The sequence below is a fragment of the Micromys minutus genome, assembly GCF_963924665.1.
Source record: "Micromys minutus genome assembly, chromosome: 14".
NCBI classification, from domain to species: domain Eukaryota; kingdom Metazoa; phylum Chordata; class Mammalia; order Rodentia; family Muridae; genus Micromys; species Micromys minutus.
In genome coordinates, this window is record NC_137983.1 from 8514861 (window position 1) to 8534798 (window position 19938).

The 19938-nt window shown below is 35.6% G+C and overlaps 1 protein-coding gene across 2 annotated transcripts in view; it reads right to left on the minus strand.

Annotated features, from left to right (window-relative positions):
• The window catches only part of SPOCK3 (SPARC (osteonectin), cwcv and kazal like domains proteoglycan 3), a 421151-nt gene that overhangs the window by 21516 nt on the left and 379697 nt on the right, over positions 1–19938 (minus strand). For both annotated transcript variants that reach the window (XM_080928625.1, XM_080928626.1), the window contains one exon: positions 5022–5141. In XM_080928625.1, coding sequence (XP_080784751.1) covers positions 5022–5141 — 120 coding nt within the window. The remainder of the gene's footprint in view (positions 1–5021; positions 5142–19938) is intronic.

Sequence of the window (19938 nt, forward strand, 5' to 3'; positions counted from 1 at the left end):
TCATTAAAATGAGACATTATTTTAATCCATCTGATTCTGAATTCAATCTTCCTCTCAATGTGAGGACAGCATGACACAAGTGAGCAATATCTGGGTAAGAAATTAGAATGCCTTTGTGTACCCTGAGGGTTGAAGTAATTCCATCATTTTCTCTCACTGTGAAGAACATTTGGTGGGTAAGACGCAACATCAGACATCATCCAATTCAGAGAGTCAGACTGTTCAAAGGAGGATTTTGCATATGATGTGCATCTCTACCCTGCTTTCTCGGATGATAAAGCAGAAAAAAAGTCCTCATTTCTTTCATAGTACTAACCAAACTTCATTAAAACTTATTTTAGAGATTCCCAGCATAATTCTGCTCTTACTTCTTTTAATTTAAAGAACAAAGGCAAAATAAAATAAAAATAAAAAACACACAAGTTGCAGAAACCTCAAAAACTATTACCCTGGTAGTCAACACACAGTATCGAGTAAGGAAATCTTTCCTTCAGCTGACTATCATAAAGTCCATGAAAGTAGTTTTAGCATTCAATTGCCTTTCTATGATTATTAATTTTTCATGAGTGTGTTCAGATATATTCAAACAGTAAATATTTGTTGAGCCCTGTTCTCCAGCATAGCTGTGGCCACCCTGATCCATGCTCACCAGCTGTTTCATATTGTTGCTGTAATCTCTCGGCCAGACACTGACACTGAAAAATAACTTGGCTCAGATCAAGGTCATGCTGATCACATACCCTATTATGTTCTGTATGAGGTTTGTTAATCTTAAGAAATTCCACAAATCTTTATGCAGGACCTATCAAATTAAAGGTCAACATGAACTTTTATATGTAAAATGGCTTAAGATACTGCCAACCACTGTTGATGCTTCCTGCACCTGCTTATGAGCTGCCTGTCGCTTTAGCCAATTCTGAGCTATGGAACTGATCAATCAATCAGTCTCGGGGTGTGTGATCAACAAACCATCCATGTTTGGGTGAGATCCATGTTTGTGTGGTTTGTGGGTAACTCTTGGACCCCAACAATATTTATAAAGCCTGTTTTTGTATATGACACTTAAAATAAAGATCTCTTAAAACTTTATCAATTTGTTCCAATCTTTAAAAATATATGATATAACTGACATTTTGTTGATTTAAATATACACTAGGAATTAATTTATTATAGTCTAGGTTCAAAGTCTTTTCTTTCTAACATTGGCTTATAATTTTTATATAGAGGCTTTGATAATATTTGGTGTCTTTAAACACTCGATGAGTATTGTCTTAATGGAAAAATCTATTATTACTAACTGTTTCAAAGTTATGAAATAAAAGTATATAACACAAGTAAAATTTTCAGGAATGTTGATTGATAGTGAATGCAGCAGTCACATAAACTGTTTCTCTATTCTCAATGCAACCACAATAATATTCACATCCATGGGTCTCACCATATTTTAAAGGAGACGAACATCTGCACATGTAAGGCTGAGGACATGGTTCTGCCCTAGTTCTATTCCTGTTAGTGTCATGTCATCCTTTGACTGGATATCGTAAATGACTGAGTTAGTTATTTTTCTCATTGCTGTGTCAAAGTGTGTGCCAAGAGCAACGTGATGGGAAATTGTACATTTCATTCTCTTGTTGATATTGTTGTCTCTGAGGATCAGTGCTTCAGTCTACTAGCCTAGGCCTAGTACTGAAAGCTTCTAACCCTGCACACTCTTATATAGGCCTGGAATGTTTCCAGTGTCTGAGACCTGCTGCTGAATGAGGTCACCCGTTCTACTTCTTTCTGGACTCTGGTTCGCTGGTTTAAACAGCTGTGTTGTCTCAATCTCCTTTCCCAGCTGGCTAATTCAATCCACCTTCTCTCTCTCTCTCAGACTTTGCTGAATTGCTTTGCTTGGCCTCAACTTATCTTTGGTAATACGTTCTAATCTTCTGGCTCCTTCTCATTTGTGTCTCTTCAGTCTTTACCCAATCTATCTTGTTTTCTCTGCCCAGCCCCTTCTCTCTCTCCCTGCCCATCTCTTTCTTGAATGAACTCTACTTTTTTTCTCTTCTCATAGGAGTTGGGCATATCCTACTCTGTGAAATATCAATTAGATATCACCTTCTAACATGCGTATTTCCTTCTACAAACACGTTTTACCTTTGTTGTTTGGTATAAAGATATGTACTTTGGGTGTGTCTATATTCCAGCAAGAGAGATTAAAAGTGTGTGCTAAGGGCTGTGGCCATATGAATCATAACTCAAAGTATTTTGAAATTCAGATTTTATAATTTAAATCAGAGTTGGCAGAAGACACTAGTTTAATATTATTATATTGAAAACAGTTATAGGTTTAGAATGAACAGCAAACATTGCTAAGTTTATGTTGTGGCTAATTTGAGTTATGATTTAAAAAATATTTTAAAATACTGAAAAAATTTTATCAAAATTAAGTTTACTCCATGTTTTTAATGTTCCAATTCTTATCAAAGTGAGTGATAAAATTTAACCCAAGGATATTTAGATTTATTAAACTAATATCATATGATTATATGTAATAAAGATCCTTATTACATATAAATCAGATTCTTAAAATAGTTAGCCAACTATCAGCTATTTTGTAATTGACAAAATACAAAAGCATGCATTTAAATGTACATATTTTACCTCCTTTCATTGCCTACAGAAATGTGCATACTTGGCTTAGTGAATAAATATGTTTATTTCAGCACATTAAAGAGACATACTACAATGAAGAATATGGCTATAAAACTATAAAATGTATATTCGTAAAATGTACTGAAATTGCTGATGCATAATACTTTATAATTATCCACCTCATATGTTTGCCTATAAAATAAAAATATAATGAAATTAAAATTTTATGTAAGTATAACTAGTCCAGAAAATTAATTATACATGAGATATATGATACTATTTTTCTGAAAAAAGTCTTTTGTCTTAAAATAAAATCACATATCACCCATGATATATTTTAGAAAACTAAAAAGTAGAGTTAGAAAAGATTAATAAAACCTTCTTCTTTGACAATGATGCTTAATGTTTAAGGATTTATATACAATATATTTTTAGAAGCAAATTAAATGTTGGCATACTAGAACACTAAATTTAAATTTTCCTCTATTGAAATTTCAAAGCAATATTGAGTTTTTTTCTTCCTGTTGAAAGGATATTGTTAATTTTGCATAAAATACATAAAACACCATAAAATTTTCTAGAATATTTTTCTAGAATTTATATTAAGGCCATAATTAATTTTTAAAAGAACCATAATATCTGAATTTTTCTCAATGTCATATCAAATATCTAAATCAAACTATTTGTGTTTTTAAATTCTAACTGCATGTACTTTACTGTAGTGTAGCTTTTAAAAAGCATCAATATGCAAAGGTATAGAAAGAACTTCCATAAGACAGAAGTTTAGGGATTATATGTACCTAGTTTTTATTACTACAAAATAAATTTATACTGTAGGATAGAAAACTACTTACACTGCTCTAAATTGTATACTATATTCAATCTCTATAACTGTGTTGGTAAACACTGTAATTTGTTTCTGAAATTCACAAGAAAAAATGCATGCATGTTCACCCAGTGAAAAAAATGACTTCTATGGGTGACTAATTTTTCATGTCACATGTATTAAATCATCTTAGAAAGTGTGATTCATAAAGAGACAAGGTTGGGATTATGGGGGAAAGACTTAATTAAAGGGAAGTAATAAAGATATCGCAGGCCACTGGGTGATGTTTCTGTCATCTTGACAAAAACTGAATATTGAAGGAACAGATACTCATTATCATTATGAGACACAATGGGAGTCACATACCAGAAAGTTCTTTGCCAACTCAACTGCAGAACTCATGTGATTAGTTCTTCCATTTTTTCCCTTTCTGTTAGAAAAATGATTTTTGTTCTCTGAAATATTCAGCTATATTTCAAAATCCTTTTTAAATTTGACAAATAAAAATATGGAGGAGGAAACATTTTCTTGGAGACAGAGTGGGGGCAGCGGGAGGAATGGGATGAGGAACTGTGGGCAGGTGGACCAGATTGGGGCAATGACTGGCCTTAAAAAAATGAAAGTGAAAAAAAATAGTATAAAAATAAAAAAAAAAATTTCATATAAATGTAACATAAAATTGTCCATATTAATATCTCTTTTCTACTGGCACTTTTCATATTCTTTTATTTGATTGATTTTATTGTTTCTCAACAGGAGAGCCAAGTTAGATTTTAAGCTTTAACTACTGTATCTAAGAGATCCATAGACAAAATTGCATCTAAGCTAAAAGCCCTTGGCCCAAGAACAGATACTTCCTGCAGTTCAGGAGACTATGGAGATAACGTGCCACAACTTTTTAGTTCCTTAAACAAGTTTGTTTGAGTCAACTGAACTTCATGTAGTTGATCACATGTGTTAGGAGATATATAAGCAGGAAATATGTCAAGATGTGTGCTTTTCCTGAAACTTCACAAACCTCTATAAAATGGGACTCCTTTGACTCATCATTTTCTGGAGACCATGGAATGGGCCTGGCTGCGGTTCATTATCCAGGCCAGTATTAATTATATATAGATACTGTAATTTGACTCAAAAATTGTGATATTAGAACATCGTTAAATGAGTGCGATTAACAATGGGTGTAGATACTAAATCCCATGCTAGCCAAGCACTCTGTGTAAAACTGACTAAAGGAACTTAAGTATCTACTTCATGCAGTACCAAATTGTACTTGTCATGAACATCCAGGTGGCTCTCCTTATGATCTCTATGTAATATGCAATATAAAACCCTTATTATTTATTATATCCTCCTATATAGAGAGCCTGAAATTTCTTTTATTCCTTCTCTCTTTCGTCAATGTTAAACAGCATCCTGAAAAGTAGCCCACAGGGACTTGAACTCACAAGGTACAGGATAAATGTTGACAAGTGTGTTTACTCTGAGAGGTTCCCCCACTGGATCTAGGTCACCATCTTTCAAAAATATAGCTGTATTCAATTTTAAATCTTACTGCTTCTCTCGGGCCTCAGCAATGCTTTTGTCTTCTTGTTCTGGCTTCCACTCTCATGCAGGGCCTTGAACCAGTCTCGCAGTCTGTTTGCCACTTCTCTGAATTCCAGGTCACTGCAGGCTAAAAACAGAGAGATAACATAGTTGTTTAATCATATTAAAATTTAACAGGATGCCTGCTGGTTTCCTCTAGAAAGATGACAGTTGGCCTTACAGACTAGAAAAGTTGGTTGTGTCTGCATAAGGGGATATATTTCATCCTACTCTGTAGGCATTCTTGCCATTTACATGAATGAGTTAGAAAATTCTTCCTCTCTGTCAAGAAACATGGCCCCTCTTAAAGTCTTACCAAGCTTACTTTTCATTCTATTGTCTGTGTCTCCACAGCTAATTTTTAATGCATCTATCATATGGGACTAAAACCCAGGAAAGCATAAGGCTGGTCGTGCAGGCTGCTCTAATACATAACTCAAAGAAATCAGTAGACTTCCTCTACTCAAAGGATAAATATGCTGAGAAAAAATTAGTTAATTTATATCCTTCACAACAGTCAAAAAGAATATAAAATACCTTGGAGTAACCCTAACTAAGCAAGTAAAGGATCTGTATGACAAGAACTTCACATCTCTGAGAAAGGAAATTGAAGAAGACATCAGAAGGTGGAAAAATCTCCCATGCTTATGGATTTGAAGGATCAACATAGTAAAAATGTCCATCTTGCCTAAAGCAATCTAAAGATTCAATGCAATCCCTGTCAAAATTCTAACTCAATTCTTCATAGAGTTAGAAACAGCAATTTGCAAATTCATGTGGAATAATAAAAAAAAAAAAAAAAAAAAAAAACAGGATAGCAAAAACTATTCTTAAGAATAGAAAACTTCTGGGGGAATTACGAACCCTGATATAAAGCTGTACTATAGATCAATTATGATTAAAACTGCATGGTATTGGTACAGAGACAAGCAGTAAGATCAATGGAATAGAACTGAAGACCCAGAAATGAACCCACACACCTATGGTCCCTTGATCTTTGACAAAGGAGATAAAAGCATTCAATGAAAAAAGGACAGGATCTTTAACAAATTGTGCTGGTTCAACTTGCAGTCAGCATGCAGAACAATGCAAACTGATACATACTTATCTCCTTTTACAAAGCTCAAGTGCAAGTAGATCAAAGACTTCCAAATAAAACCAGGTACACTGAAACTATTTGAACAGAAAGTGGGAAAGAGCTTAGAACACATAGGCACAATGGAAATTCCCTGAACAGAACACCAATGGCTTATGCTCTAAGATGAAGAATCAACAAATGGGACCTTATGAAATCACAAAGCTTCTATAAGGCAAAGGACACTGTCAAAAGGACAAACTGGCAACCAAAAGATTGGGAAAAGATCTTTTCCAATTCCCCATTAGACAGTGGGCTAGTATCCAATATATACAAGGTACTCAAGAAGTTGGACTCTAGGAAATTAAATAATCCTATTAAAACTGGGGTACAAAGCTAAACAAAGAATTCTTAACTGAGAAATATAAATGAGTGAGAAGCACCTAAGGACATACTCAACATCCCTGGTCATCAGAAAAATGTAAATCAACACAACCCTGAAATTCCACCTCACAACAGTCAGTATGGCTAAGATAAAATACTCAGGTGACAGCAGATACTGGAGAAGATGTAGAGAAAGAAGAACACTCCTCCACTGTTGGTGTGATTGTAAGCTGGTACAATCACTTTGTAAATCATTTTGTCTATTCCTCAGAAAAGTGGACATAGTACTACCTGAGGACCCAACTCCTTGTTATATTACTCCTTGTTATATAGCCAAACAAAGCTCCAACAGTTAACAAATACACATGCTCCACCATGTTCATAGCAGCCTTATTTATAATAGCCAGAAGCTATAAATAACCCAGATATCCTTCAACAGAGGTATTAATATAGATATTGTGGTACATTAACACAATGTAGTTCTACTCAGCTATTAAAAACAATGACTTCATGAAATTCCTAGGCAAATAGATGTAACTTGAAGCGAACATTATGAGTGAGGTAACTCAGTCACAAAAAAAAATCATTCATGGTATGTACTCACTGAAAAGCGAATACTAACCCAAAATGCTTGGAATACCCAAGAAACAACTCACAGAAATTATGAAGCTCAAAAAGAAAGAATTTCAGAAAGTAGATGCCTCAGTTCTTCTTAGAAAAGAAAACAGAACACTCAGGGGAGGATGTAATGGGACAAATAGAGGAGCAGATATTAAAGAAAAGATCATCCAAATACTGCCTCACCTGGGTGTCTATTCCACACTAAACCCACACATTATTGCTGACGCCAAGTAGTGCTTACTGGCAGGAACCTGATATGGATGCCTCCTCAGAGGCTCTGCCAGAGCCATACTGATACAGATGAAGATGCTTGCACCTAGCCATTGGACTGAACATGGGTACCCCAATGAAGGAGATAGAGAAAGGACTGAAGGAGCTCACAGGGTCTGCAACCCCATAGGAAGAGCAAAATTATTAAATAACCAAACTCACCAGAGCTCCCAGGCACTAAAGCACCAACCAATGAGTTCCCATGGAGAGACTCATGACTCCAGTTGCACATGCAGCAGAGGATAGAATACTCTGGCATCAAAAAGAGGAGAGTACTTTGGTCCAGAAAAGATTCTTTTTCCCAGTGTAGGGATATGCTAGGGCACTGAGGTGGGAAAGGGTTTTTGGGAAAGACAGTACTTTCATGGAGGCAATGGGAGGGGGATGGGATTGGTGGAAAAGGATAACATCTGAAATGTAAATACAGAGATACAGAGAGAAAGAGAGAGAGAGAGAGAGAGAGAGAGAGAGAGAGAGAGAGAGAGAGAGAGAGAGAGAGAGAGAGAGAGAAACATGGCTGACTCTAGAAACTGAGGAACTACAAATATCTCTCAGGAAAACTACTGTTTTCTCAGTCTGTTTCTGACCCTTTCTGTCTCCTCATTCTCTTTCTCAGACAGTCTGAGTTAGATGGAATGCCAGGCTGCATTCCCAGTTATGATACAGTTAAGTGCCTAGCTAAGTTAATTTAGGCCTGATAAATAGGACCAGAGTTAGATCTGGGAGCTAACTGGAGTTTTTTGGGTGTTTTTTTTTTGTTGTTGTTTTGTTTTTTTAATGTTGTTGTTTTGTTTTGTTTGAAAAGCCTGTTCAGTCTACAGCTCTGAAGCTTTACAATGGAGAAGATTCCACTCACTCTGAAATCTCTAAGAATCTTCTATGAGCCCTGCAGTTCCTTAGCCATGAAATTGTTTCTTTAATTTGGGAATTATCCTTATTAACTGATGTCTTTGTTCATTTCAAGACTTGCACCATGCTCCCAAAAACTGGTCAAAAAATACAAGAGCTTTAGAGAAAACCATATGAAAACCTTTTACTAGCATGGTGGTCTTAGGTCTGAGGTTCACTGCAATCCATGATTCAAATAGATATTGTTGGCCCCAATTTGACCCTTTCGATTTTTAATATCTAATTAGGTTTAAATAACTACATAAGATTAATAGCACTAACCTCTGAGGCCTCCTCCCCAATAAAACTCACAGTTTACTTTAATTTTATTAAGGCTTTGACTTAGAACTATTCCCTGAGACAAATTGCTTCTCATGGGCTTCCAAACTTGTATCTTCAGCATTATTCCTGACAAAGGTAGCATAGGCTTATTTTAACATAATATTTGTATTGATTATTTGGGAATTTCACATAATTCACAGTGATCACCCTTACTTCCCAGTCCTCCCAGACCTGTTCTCCTTAGTTTTGTTTATACCTCATCCACCCACCCCAAAAAGAGTAATAAAAAAAAATGAAAGAATACCAATAAACAAAATCAAGCCAAATTCGTGTTGCTCATACATTCACTAGAGCATGGTTAACCCCAGGTAGCTCATCCATTAAATAAAAGTGAATCTTTCATTACCCCTGCCCCTGTCTGTATCCATTTATCATCCAGAGCATCCTCATCACACTTTTAAGTGCTCTCTTTAGTGTCTTTTTATCTAGATTGTTCCTTTTCCAGGGGATAGATGTAGGGATTCTAACAGTTTTCTATGTCTCTCTCAATGTGGTTTTGCTGTCATTGATACCACTGTAGAAGATGCTTCTTTCTATAGTCTCCATGGTCTTCTATGTGGTATCTGGTAACAGCATGGGCCACATACATTCACTTGGATTATGGTCTTGGGATGGGCCATAGACCTCAGCATAGACTCTAGTGGCAGTACAGGCCAGAGACGGCATAAAGTCCCCAGAGGCAGCCCATCATCATGGATTCAGTGTGTAGCATAGACCATGCACATCCTCATAACTTTCATGGACATTAACTCAGTCCCCAACTGCATCATGGACCCCAACATAGTTTTCAATATAGTTCACAACATGAACAGTGGTAATACACATGGTCCTCAGGGAACAGCTTGGCCCACATACATCAATAACTGGAGGTGGCAGCACAGACCATGGACATATATATAGACTTCAGGGGTAACATGGACAGCCATTAACTTCTACATGGTCCTCAGTAATAGCAGAACCATGGTCTGTATCATGCACTTTCTAACAGCATGGACCACAGACATCTGTATTCAGTGTTGCCTTCAGTTGTGACATAGGCAATGGATACTGCAGCAGAATCATAGAACCAGACAGGGTCCTCTAAGATATCACTATCCACAGATAACAACATGGCCTCAGCAGGCAGTATAGCCCATGTACTTCAACACGGGCCGCAGCAGTAGCTCAGGCCCTGGGCATGGTTCAACCACTCTTCAGAATGAGTACACTACTCTGATTCTCCATTCTCCTGACCCTTCAATCACAAATTCATTCAATGTGTTGGCATTATAAACTGCAGTATATCACTAAGTTTATTTAGTTATTTATTTATTTTATTTTGCCCACACAGTTCTACATGAATACACTCAGCAACAAGTAATTGGTCCAGCTAATCTCTAAAGCACTATAAAGGACCATTACTGAGACTACTTCAATCACATCCCTGCTTCAGGTTTTCATCTTTGTTGACAACAACATGCTCCTGGATATGTTTCTATAGTACTGACTCATTGTAGATTGAGTTAATGTTTCTATAGTACTGACTGACTCAAAAAGCTGGATATGGGCCCAAATGTTAGTTGTGACAGGCTCATCTAGGTGGCCAACCAGTGAACATAGAACTATTTAGACTTATGCCTATTTTGCCTTATTCCTTTTTTGCCTACATATGTTTCTGCCTCTCTGAACTTGAAAAATTCGTGCTTGAATATTTAACAGCAGCTAAGAGGTAAATTACATTACAGATTGTCTGGTACTATCTGTAGACACACACACACACACACACACACACACACACACACATACACACACACATAACTGATTGTGTTACATAATATTTATTTATGTAACATAATATATAATTATGTAAATATTTGGGTTCAATGTCACAAATTCAAATGTCATTTGAATATGAATAATATTGAAATAAATATTTATGCTGTTCTATTTGAGTTATGATTTGACCAGTCTGCTCTAACACAGCATCCTTATTTAAAAGTTTCCTCCAATGTCTCTGTCCTGGGTCAGGCTGGTTGCCTAACTCTGTGACAGGGAAAAGAGCAAAATATTAAACATCCCAGGAAAAGACACTATGAGTTTAAAATTAGCTAAAATGTAAGCTATGCCCAAAAGGGATTCCTGTTGAATATCTAATGGTCCTTTATTAACTTTGTTAAATTCTTTAATTACTCCACACTTCTTCTGTTTAGTTTACTATTTTTTTAAAAAATGACTAAGTATAATCTCAGAGCTTTAATTCTCTGAATACTCCCCCACTCTAATTTGGCTGATATTTTACCTCGTCTGAAAGTGATGTTTAAAAAGGTGTAAAAATCCAAGCAGAAAACATCAGATTAAAATCTGTAGCAATTAAAGGTTAATAGGTTAAAGGTTCTATATAGAGAACTTCAGTTTGTTACAGAATGGCATGTAGCTGAATTGGATTCAACTTTTGTATAAGCAAAGGGTATGTGCCTAATGTGCTCACCTTGAAGGATCACGTGGCTTTCTGCCATCTTAAATGCATGGTGACCTCATGAGGATAGAAGCATACCATATATCTTTAGTGCCATTTGGTTAAGGATATCATGTAGTGTCCCTCTAGTGATCACTGCATTGCTTATTTTAGTTAAAAGAAGCAACACAAGGCTTCTAACTATATGATCATATAAAAATGTTACATTTTTGCTAACTTTAATAAGGTTTGGCCATTTTGGTAAAACTGAGTTTTAAAAACTGTGATGGTTTTTAAAAATCTTTGTTAAAATTTCATAAAATTTCATCATGTAAAAACTGTAATATTTTTCTTATTTTGATTAAGCTTTAGTTATTTGGAGAATAACTAAAAAGGTAAAAAAATGATAAAACTGTAATTTTATAAAATAATTATTACTAATTGAAAACTGTAAAAGATACACGAGTTAAAATGGTCAGTCATGCTAAGTTAAACAGAGACAACACTGAGGGATAGACCACTTTTATGTCTTATATATTTTTCTGTTATCTCCCATCATATTGTATTCTGCATATGTTTTCAAAATTAAGCTGAAAACACATAAAGCAAAATAAGTTTAATGTAATGTTAAATATGATTAATACAAACTAATATTTTAATCAGGCATGTTTCAAAATTGATTACAAAAGACTGAATACTTTAGTACAATGGGTTAAATTTTAATACTCTTGAATATTAGAAACCCTCTTAGAGATCTCTGCCACCAGGAACAGCGGCTCGTAGAGGCTGAGAAACTAGTGGGTGGGAGACCTGGGCTGCCAGGGAGCAGAGAGATCTCTGCGGAGTACACATGGAAAGTGCACCCCCTGCCTTGCCTTGCCCTGCCTTGCCTGATCCAGTGACCAGGAACAAAAATTAGAACTTCTGTTTTCACCCAGCGGTGACATCAGGACGCAGAGCGGAGCCTGGCCCATCTGCCACCCGGAAAAGCGGCTCGTAGAGGCTGAGCAACTGGTGGGTGGGAGACCTGGGCTGCCTGGAAGCAGAGAGATCTCTGCGAAGTGCACATGGAAAGTGCACCACCTGCCTTGCCCTGCCCTGCCTTGCCAGAGCAAGCGACCAGGAGCAGAACGTTGGAACTTCTGTTCCTACCCGACGACCATGAGGCATTGAACAGGGCTCAGCCCATCTGACAACTGGACCAGTGGAGATCCAGAGACACAGACCACATACAAGGGAAAGGCAAGAATATATCACTGAAAACAAAATGGCAAGAGGAAAGTGAAACAGTATATCCCAAGGAAACCAAGACAATCTAGCAACACCAGAACCCAGCTCTCCCATAACAGCAAACATCGGAATTCCAAACACTCCAGAAAAAGAAGACACAGACCTGAAATCATACCTCAAGATGCTTATAGAGATACTTAAATAAGAAAGGGAGGAAAAGCAAAAAAGATTCAGAAGCTTTTAAAGAGGAAACAAGAAAAATGCTCAAAGAACTCAAAGAACTAGAGGAAAACAGAATCAAAGAGATGAAGGAATGGAAGAGGGAATTGGAATTGGAAAGATCAATGTGCAATTTCATATGGAATAACAAAAGACCTAAATGGCGAAATCCATCCTCAACAACAAAAAAACATTTGCGGGAATCACTATCCCTGACCTCAAGCTATATTACAAGGCAATTGTGTTGAAAACCGCATGGTACTTGTACAGAAATAGGCATGTGGATCGATGGAAAAGAATAGAAGATCCAGAAATGAGCCCTCATGTATATGGTCACCTGATTTTTGACAAAGGAGCAGTAAACATTCAATGAAAAAAGACAGCCTATTCAACAAATGGTGCTGGTCCAACTGGCACTCAGCATGCAAAAGAATGAAAATAGACCCTTTCTTATCTCTTTGTACAAAGCTCAAGTGTAAGTGGATCAAAGATCTCCACATTAAACCAGATACACTGAAACTATTAGATGAGAAAGTAGGGAAAACCTTAGAACACATAGGCACAGGAGAAAATTTCCTGAACAAAACACCAATGGCTCATGCTCTAGGGTCAAAGATTAACAAATGGGACTTAATGAGATTGCAAAGTTTCTGTAAGGCTAAGGACATCGTCAAATAAACAAAACGGCAACCAACAGAATGGGAAAAGATCTTTACCAACACCACATCAGATAGAGGCCTAATATCCAAGGTATACAAGGAACTCAAAAAGCTAGACACCAGAGAATCAAATAGCCCTATTAAAAAATGGGGTAAAGAGCTAAACAAAACGTTTTCAGTTGAGGAACACCGAATGACCTAGAAACATCTGAGGAAGTGCTCGACATCCTTAGCCATCAGGGAAATGCAAATCAAAACAACCCTGAGATTCCACCTCACACCAGTCAGATTGGCCAAGATCCAAAACTCAGATGACAGCAGATGCTGGCGAGGCTGTGGAGAAAGAGGAACACTTCTCCACTGTTGGTGGGGTTGCAAGCTAATACAACCACTCTGGAAATCTGTCTGGCGATACCTCAGAAAATTGGATATAGTACTACCTGAAGACCCAGCTATTCCACTTCTGGGCATATACCCCAGAGATACATTAATACACAACAAAGATATATGCACCACAATGTTCATAGCGGCTCTATTTATAATAGGCAGAAGCTGGAAGGAATCCAGATGTCCTTCAGAAGACGAATGGATACAAAAATTGTGGTACATATACACAATGGAATACTACTCAGCCACCAGAAACAATGACTTAATCAAATTCTTAAGAAATTGGCTGCATCTAGAGAATATTATCCTGAGTAAGATAACCCAGTCACAAAAGAACAGACATAATATGCAGTCACTCATATTGGGATGCTAACCCCAGAAGCTTGCACTCCCCCAGAAACAACTAACAGACTGTATGAAGTCCAAGAAATAAAGAAAACAAAACAAAAAAAAAAAAAATCTCTATACAACAAGAAAACATTGACTATTTCCATGTTACATTTTGTTTTGCATGTACTTTATGCTCATTGTAACTATTATGTTTTCAAGACATACTATCAAACCTTGAAAAAAATCAAGTACTGACTAAAAAATATATTCATATAGTTTTATGTAAAAATTATGTTAAAATCTGAAAAAAAGTACTGACAAAAATGTATAATTTTAAGCAAAATGTTTAAAATCTGTACGTTTATCTTTGTTTTGTAAAATAAAGTTGTTTAAAAAAAAAAAAGAAAGAAACCCTCTTAGACACCAATAGTTCCCTTGGGTGGAACACCATCTTACCAGAGTAAGGTTCATTCTAGTTTCATTACAGAACAAGGATGCATGAGAGATTAGACTTGCCAGAAGTATGCTGCGTATGCTGCTGGCTGAAAGGTCTGAATAAAAAACTAAAAACTAAAAATAAAAAAAAATGAAAATGTATACCCTTCCTTATCTGAGGGAGAATATTCTTATTTCCCATATTACAGGGGAATGAATTCTCATACAAAGTGGAGATCTCAGGTTTCAGAGGTCTCAAACAGAGAAAAAATAACAATAACTCTGTCTTTAATGTCTATTGAACATTATGAAAATACTATCAATAGGGGATCTTATATCTAAGCCTACCATACAATTGGTATGGGGTCTTCATTCTAGTTCAACTGGGCATTTCCTTTACTCTCACATTCCACACTTCTGTTTACTAAAAGCTAATTTCAGGTTCCACAGCCCAACCTCCGTTTTTCCCCAATGAAAGAGAAGTGCCAGATTCTTCAGGAGATGACTTGGGTGAAGGGGAACAACAGGGCCGGTGTCTGCATTCCTACTTTGAGACCTACAAGCCCATTAGGCTCTTGGAAGTAATGCTTGCTAATGCTACAGGAACCAAACACTCATTTAATTAGTTAATCTTATTTTATGTGTTATGCATCTATAAAACTGATCTACTTTTAAGGATGGTGACTGCTGTCAGTCTGCTGTAACCTAGAGATTCATCCATCAATAAAAGAATAAGAGGGTGAATTTAGACTTCTTTGTAAATTCAATCTATGTTTTATGTCCATTATATGTTCCAAGTTTGACAAAACTGACTTCTTTCACCTTCATCTGCTGGTTGAGTGTATAGAGTAAAAATGTAGAAATTTTAAAGGGTTCTTCTCCTCACAGTGTCAATTTTAGAACACTTCAAAAAATGAGTCATTTATCCCCAAGATGGCAGTCCTTGACTTGGCTAGTATCTTAGAAAATTTTAGATTGTTCTAGAGAAATTCCTGTTGATACGAAAAAGTACAGTTGCCTCTGAGAATATTTTTTAAATTGAAAATTAAATATTATTTTTTTTGGAAGCAGAAAATGCTTAGCATTAAATTGTTTATGCAGCCTGATATTTAGTATATGATCTTGGAAAATATGTATAAAAATTTGATGTAATATATGTATTATCTACATTTTCAAATACTATGGTGATAGTACTATTTTTTAAGACTTCACCATTTTAAATTTTTTTCTAACCAGACATTTTGTTTTACTTCAGACATGTTAAATACTCTGTTTCTGTTCATTAAATAAAAGCTGCCATTGTTCATATTTGAAACTAGTCTACAAACTTTATCTTCTATAGAATCAATGAGTGTCACTTAAATAAATATTGTCCAGATTTATTTCTTTGATGTTGACTTTCACAATCTTCTTTTACAGTGCTTCAGATGCTTCTTCAAACTAAGGTAATGAACTGATAACTAGAGTTACTTTTTTCCTTCATAGAACTCTGGTATCTGCTTCAGCCATGTGCAATTTTATTTAATTTATATTTATCAATTTTAAATGTTTTCTACATGTAACTTAGTTTCTTAATATTACCAATACTGTCATTACAACCCCAGGTTTTTTAAATTAATTAATTAACTAATTAGTTAATTTACTTAGTTTATATTCTGCTCACTACCCCACTCCAGGTCACCTTCCTTTTGCAATCCTTCAGCCCATTGCTACCTCCAGTTCTTCATTTTTGCCAACTGATAAGTTTAATCCTTGCCCCTTGTGTGGAACCCCTTATGAGACACGTTTAACTGTCACCCCACTCAGCGACCATATGTCAGCTCAAAGCAAGTACTGAGAGATCAATTCCCCAAACCCCTAAAAGTGGTCTGGTGACTTCTGTGAGGGCACTAATGATCCATGGACCATCCTCTGGATATTGTTTTGGGGGACTTGTCATTAAAACAGCTGGAAGAAGTTGTCCTTGCAACCTTGCTATTTTACTGGCTCAGCTCAATACCACTTCAACTCCTTGACTGCTACAGCACTCCACAGTTACAATGGACTAGCTCTGGCTGCTGTAAAAAAAGGGACTGTGCCCTTCTCAACTAATGCTGTTTTCCCACCAACAGAACCTAACTTGTTTTGAAATGGGCCTAAAGACAGGGGGACCAAACAAAAATCCTTTCTGCTTCTCTGGCACTCTGATTCTTCCCCTTGGTCATTCTTGCATTCCTGATTATCTTCGTACTTACATTTTTACCCTGTCTTTTAAATGTTACACTTGCTGAACATCAACTTATTTCAAAACAAAGTGCTCCATAAAAGCTTTCCCAATAGCTCTCACCCTGCCACAGCTACAGTTACTTGTCCATGATACATCTGCAAACAGATCTTTCAGATGCTATAGAAAAACTCTGGTTAAAAAAGACCTTCACCCCTTTCACAGCAGGTAAGACAGAGTCCTTTACATCAGTTTTCCATTGTCTCCTCTTCTTTTGATGCCTGTAACTTTCTGCTACTTCTGCTGGCTCATTGTAGTGCAATAGTCCTAGAGGTAGGACCAGTCATTGTCACAATGAATCAATGCTATGCCTACTCTCCCAGGCCCACTCTGTATTTCCCACCCCATCTTCCCAGTACTGCTAGATCTTTCTAGGAAGCCTCTCAGCTTTACTGTGTAACTCAGTCATCTGCTTCTAGCCCTCTATAATTACTTTCCTAGTTTTTTTTTTTTTTTTTTTTTTTTTTTTGAAAAAAAAATGTAGTAAGGCAATCAAAGGATCCATTTTAGCTGATGATCAAATTAAGAATATCCACAACTATATGACCACAATAGCCCTCTTCAATGGGCTGAGAATTAACACCAAGATATTTCTCAGAAGTAAACAGCTATAACACCATGTATATTAATAGGAAATTGTTTACAACCAACAGTCAACAGTCAATAGCCAATCCCCAACATCAACTAAATGACGGAAACATTAAATCAATTCTACTAAAATCGGGAATTAGATTAAGTTATCCCATATCTTTATACCTACTTAATATGTGTGTGTTTATCTCCTTAGATTAAAGAATGATAGCTTTCTGCTGAAATATTATGTTCCATAGCTTCCCATTTGAACTTCATAAGTATTTTCTGTTCCCATAAGGAGCCTCATCTCACCTTTTGTAGGAATTTGATAAACCCTTAGAAGTGGGTGGCAAAATATTCCTTAACCAGGAATAAATAAAGTTCCACCTAGGGTCAGAAGAAGCCTCCTTTTTTGCCTTTATCTCTCTGTAAAGCTACATTTTAATTAATCTTTCAATTCTAGCTTCAGTCTTCAAATGGTTTATTAGGTCAAATAAAAAAACAATCCTAAAAGAAAAAAAAAATCAGTGCACTTGTTAATTGTGATTCGGATTTTTTTCAAGCCTAAAATTAGCCGTGTGACTCAAATGACATAATGCAATAAAATGTTAATATTTTAAAATGATTAATTTCACTACAACTTCCACTCATCACAGCAATAGCATTTGATGGAAGATTATTAGTTTTAACATGGTATAAATTTAGTCTTAAATTCATCTGATGACTATATCACCAAAAGATGGAAGGCAATATGATTAAAGGAAGGCTTGAGCATTCAGGTTTGGTATTTTGGATGAATTAGACGGTTCAATAATTGTAATCTACTACATAAACAGACTGAAAGAAAAAGAAGCAAATGATTATTTCAGTAGAAACAGAAAAGACCTTTGGCAAAATCTAAATGCTTTATGATACTTGGAACACAATGTACATACATCAAATTAAGAGGAGATAAATTACAGCCAATAGCCAACACTAACTTAAATGGAAAGAACCTCAAATAATTTCACTAAAATTAGGAATAAGACAAGGTTGTTCTTTTTCTCCATACCTAAATAATATAGTCTTATTGAGCACAGTAAGACAACTGAAGAATATCAGTTATAAAAATAAGAACAGAGAAGTGAAAATATCTTTCTTTGCAGATGGTATGACAGTAAATATAACAGAGCTTAACAATTCAACTAAGAAAGTCCTATAGCTGAAAAATGTTGAGCAAAGAGCCAGGTATAATGTTACTACACACAAATCAATAGCTTTCCTACATACAAATTATGTCTTAGCCAAAAATTATGGAAACAACATGTTTCACAACTGCAACAAAAAACACTAAAAATCTTGGGAAGACTCTAACAAAGTAAGTGTAAGACTGTATAGTAAAAACGTAAGAAAAATAATTGAAGAAGACACCAGAAGATGAAAAGATTCTTTATATTCATGACTTAGTACTATTAAAATAGTAAAATGGCCAAAACCAATGAATAAAGCCAATCCACACATTCAGTGCAATGCTTATCAGAATTCTTCACATATCTTAAAAGGACAATATTAAGATTCATATAGAAATTCACACACACACACACACACACACACACACAGAAAGAGAGAGAGAGAGAGAGAGAGAGAGAGAGAGAGAGAGAAGAGAGAAAACCTGATGAAAGCTAAATTGATATTTTTTTTATATTTTTGCTCCTTTAATGTTTAGAAGATAATTAAAGTCACTTTTATCTGTGAACAATTTTTTTCTAATTAAATATTTTATTTATTTATATTTCACATGTTATCACTTTTCCAACTAAATCAATTATAACCAACAAAAATAATGTTTAAAGTATTACTGCTTGGACATAAAATTGTACTTCAAAGAAATAGTAATAAAATCAGAATGTTATCAAATGAAAGCAGACACATTGATTAATTTATTCAAATTGATGACCCAGATACAAATCTATACACATTTGGAAATCTAAATTTTTATAAATAAGTCAGAAATCCACATTGTAAAAAAGACAGCATTTTCAACAAATGGTGCTGGTCAACTAGATGGCTTCAAATAGATCCCTCTTTGTCACCATGCACAAAAGCCAACTCCCCATGGATCAAGGGCATGAACCTGAGGGAAAAGACATTAAATAGGATAGAAGAAAAAATGGAGCATAGCTTTAAACTTGTTGGCACATAAAAGAACTTTATGAACAGAATGCTAATAGCAGAGATACTAAGAAAGGCAATTAATAAATGGGACCCTATGAAAAAATTCATTCAATGAAAATGACACCATTAGACAAAAAAGCAGCCTACAGAATGGGAAAATACTTTCTGTAAACTACATATTCAATAGATGACTAAAATCCAAATATATTAAGAGTTAAACAATTAAAAGTAGAGAATGTGAAGTTATTGTTTTTAATAGTTAAGTAGTACTCCATTGTGTGCATGTATCACAATTTCTGTATTCATTTCTCTATTGAAGGACATCTGGGTATTAAAAATACCAATTTTTAATACCAATTTTTCCAATTTCTGGCTATTAAAAATAAGGCTGCTAAGAACATAGTGAACCATGTATCCTTGTTATATGCTGGAGCAGGATTTGGGTATATGCCCAGGAACAGTATAGCTGGGTCCTCAAGTATGTTAGCTATGTCCAATTTTCTGAGGAACCTCTAGACTTATTTTTAGATTGGTTGTGCCAGGTTGCAATCTAAACAGCAATGGAGGAGCATTCCTCTTTCTCCAAATTCTGCCAAGCATCTGCTGTCATGTAAGTTTTTG